Source organism: Malus domestica, chromosome 16, assembly GCF_042453785.1.
Source record: "Malus domestica chromosome 16, GDT2T_hap1".
Taxonomy (NCBI): domain Eukaryota; kingdom Viridiplantae; phylum Streptophyta; class Magnoliopsida; order Rosales; family Rosaceae; genus Malus; species Malus domestica.
Window position 1 is genome coordinate 30,642,282 of NC_091676.1, and position 3,480 is coordinate 30,645,761.

At 42.4% G+C, this 3,480-nt stretch overlaps 1 protein-coding gene across 1 annotated transcript; it reads left to right on the forward strand.

The window, feature by feature from the left end:
- Positions 1–205: 205 nt before the first annotated feature.
- On the forward strand, positions 206–2,140 carry LOC103435476 (UDP-glucuronate 4-epimerase 1). The gene has a single exon (XM_008373875.4). The coding sequence runs from the start codon at positions 627–629 to the stop codon at positions 1,923–1,925; it is 1,299 nt and encodes a 432-aa protein (XP_008372097.1). The 5' UTR covers positions 206–626; the 3' UTR covers positions 1,926–2,140.
- Positions 2,141–3,480: the final 1,340 nt, after the last annotated feature.

Below are 3,480 nucleotides of genomic sequence, written 5' to 3' on the forward strand. Positions count from 1 at the left end.
AAAATACCCAAAAGAAACAGAAAAATAAAATTAAAGTAGTTCATAATTGCTTAATGCCATAACTAATCCACTCCTTCTAGTTGTTCTAGTTGTAGTTGGTTAATTAAGGAAACAAACAAACAAACAAACAACATCCTCCGAATCTTCTTTACATACTATAATTAGTCCATTTACTTGCGTTTAGGACGAAAATACCCTCTTTTTTTTTGTTTTTGTTTTCTATTTCTAAAACAAATATTAGATATTATTAAATTCGAATAAAAACTTTAACTTGCGAAGCCAAAGCATTAAACAACCCTATGAGCGCGTTCACGAATCACGCGTACATGCCCTGTCATGTGTCAATGTGGGTGACCACTGTATATAACCCTCCATCGCCATCCCACTAATAGCAGGTGCCGAGATTTTAATCACCCAGAAAACAAATCTGCACTTGCATCTTTCTTCTTCGATCCTCTCCTTTACCCCCTCTCTTTCTTTCCAAATCATTAAAAAACCCCCAATTTTTCTTAAATCCAATCCCACGGAAGAAATTATTTCATTTTTTTTGGATAAACAAAGAAAAAGAGAAATTAGAGAGGAACCCAGAAAATAAAAGGCGAGAAATTTTCTCAACAATCCAAGATATGTCGTCTTCATTGGAAGATGAGTTGTTCCCCTCGACGCCCGGCAAGTTCAAAATCGAGCGGAGCCACGCCATGAACCGCCAGTTCCACCGCTGCTTCGCCTCGACAAGCACCATGTTCTTGTGGGCCCTATTTCTCATCGCCTTGACCGCGTCGTATTTGAGTTTTCAGAGCTTCATTGACTCCAGCAGCCGCTACTTCTCCGCCTCCTGGGGTGGCATCCAGTGGGAGAAGCAGGTTCGCAACTCTGCCCAGATCCACCGCTCCGGCGGCATGTCCGTCCTCATCACCGGCGCCGCCGGATTCGTCGGGAGCCACGTCTCTCTAGCCCTCAAAAAGCGCGGAGACGGCGTCGTCGGAATTGACAACTTCAACAGCTACTACGACCCGTCGTTGAAGGAAGCTCGCAGGTCGCTCCTCAAGACCCACGACATTTTCATCGTCGAGGGCGACATAAACGACAACCGCCTCCTCGACAAGTTATTCGACACGGTGGCGTTCACCCACGTGATGCACTTGGCGGCTCAAGCCGGCGTCCGGTACGCCATGGAAAACCCTCATTCCTACGTCCACAGCAATATCGCCGGCCTCGTCACACTTCTTGAAGTCTGCAAATCGGCCAATCCTCAGCCGTCCATCGTTTGGGCCTCGTCCAGCTCTGTCTACGGCTTAAACGACAACGTTCCGTTCTCCGAATTGCACCGTACGGACCAGCCGGCCAGCCTCTATGCCGCCACCAAGAAAGCCGGTGAAGAAATTACCCACACTTACAACCATATTTACGGCCTGTCAATTACCGGTTTGAGATTTTTCACCGTGTACGGACCCTGGGGACGACCCGACATGGCCTATTTTTCTTTCACCCGCAACATCCTCCAAGGAAAGCCCATCACCATTTACCGGGGCAAGAACGGGATCGACTTGGCGAGGGATTTCACATATATTGACGACATCGTGAAGGGCTGTTTGGGGTCGCTGGATACATCCGGGAAGAGTACCGGGTCGGGTGGGAAGAAGCGGGGATTGGCGCCGTACCGGATCTTTAATTTGGGGAACACATCACCGGTGACAGTGCCGACACTTGTCAACATCTTGGAGAGGCATTTGAAGACGAAGGCAAAGAAAAAGGTGGTGGACATGCCTGGAAACGGCGACGTTCCGTTCACGCACGCGAATATAAGTTCGGCCGGAAGAGAACTCGGGTACAAGCCCACAACCAATTTGCAGAGCGGGTTGAACAAGTTTGTTAGATGGTACCTTTCTTATTACGGCTACAATCGTGGCAAGCCTGTAAATTAATATTTCCTCTTCCATTTTTTTACTTTTTTAATTTTCTAGGATTTTATTTCCCCAACCACAAAAGGAAAAACCTTGGAAAAAATATCGCAAGAAAATGGAAAGAAAACAAAAAACTGAGATGCATTTGTTTTTTACTTGGGAGAGCTAGGTTTCTCCTTGGTAACTCTTTCTTTTTTATTTTTGGTTTATATTTATTACATTTATTTTTTTGTTTATATTTATTACTTTTACTTTTTGTTTATATTTATTACTTTTATTTTTTGTTTGTTTTTGTAAAGAAGAAGTTGAGGCTTGGTTTGATTGACACAATGATATTGTACTTGTTAGGTTCCAATGGCAATACTTCTTCCCTTAAGAAATTCTTAAAGTGAGACCCTTGATGGACATTGTGCCATCTTATGTTTTTGGCATGATGTTGTACAATATTAACACGAGAATTATATCAAAAACATGAAGTGACGAAGATCTCATAAAAAAAAATTAAAAGTCTCCTTTGTATGATAGGATACAGATGAGAGACTGGGAGGGCAGAGGACAGCCATGAGTGACATACGATAAGATAGTGTTTGGTCCCATCTTAGTCCATGTTCAAGATCCAGCCGTTGGATACACAGTAGATCCAGCTGTAAGTGTTTGCGTAAGTGCTTTGGTGGTAGTGTTTTCCAAGCGTTTTAGTGTCCTTTTCATGTATAATTCATCTCCGAATGTATACTCTTCTCAGAATTAAGTTAATGATGATATGAGATTAGGCAACCGAAACTACACACAAGGACTCGGAATGGTAGGACTTGTAATGCAACTTACTTATTTTTCCCACTCAGAGCAATTAGAATGTGTTTCCCCAGTCCCGCTAGGATGTTCACAAACTAAAAAAAATAGGACTTCAACTAATAGAAGAAACGGCTATCATGATGATGATCATGTTGGTTAGGTGGTGGTTGTCAATCATTGGAACTAGGAGTGTAAACTCAAACAGGCATGTTAATATATGAAAATCCAGTTTATCACTTGATGAGTGCCACACTTGCTAAGGTGCAAATTAATTTTTTTTAAAGAGCTTTATACAACAAGTAGAAGGATTCAAGAGAAAGAAGTGGCTAGGGAATATCTAGAATTCATGAAAAATGATGTACTGAGACAACCATCACCAAAGAAGTTGGATTTAATGACACGGGACAAACCACTGCCCTCAAACCAAATCTGACTGAGAGTAACATTCCTAAAACTTTCAAAATATTGTTTGTCCTTGAGTTCTTGCCACAGCACACAGGTAGCCACCACCCTCAATTTCAATTTTGTTTTCTACTAACATGTTGCTTTTAATGATTTAGGCACCCGCTCTTGAGCTTAAACCATTAACAAATCATTTCAAGTATCACCTTCCCTTCAAAGATCAAATGTATGCCCTAGCTCCTCATGAGGATTAGTTGGAGGCATCGTCTATGATGACCCGTCCCTAATTCTCTATGTAATTTTCCCCCAATCGTGTAAATTGACATTTCTACCCTTGTTGGCAAAGTGACGTGGATGTATTATTCAGTGTCCAATACCATCT

Coding starts and splice junctions, on each gene's coding strand:
- LOC103435476 (XM_008373875.4), top strand. CDS start 627: ATGTCGTCTTCATTGGAAGATGAGTTGTTCCCCTCGACGCCCGGCAAG.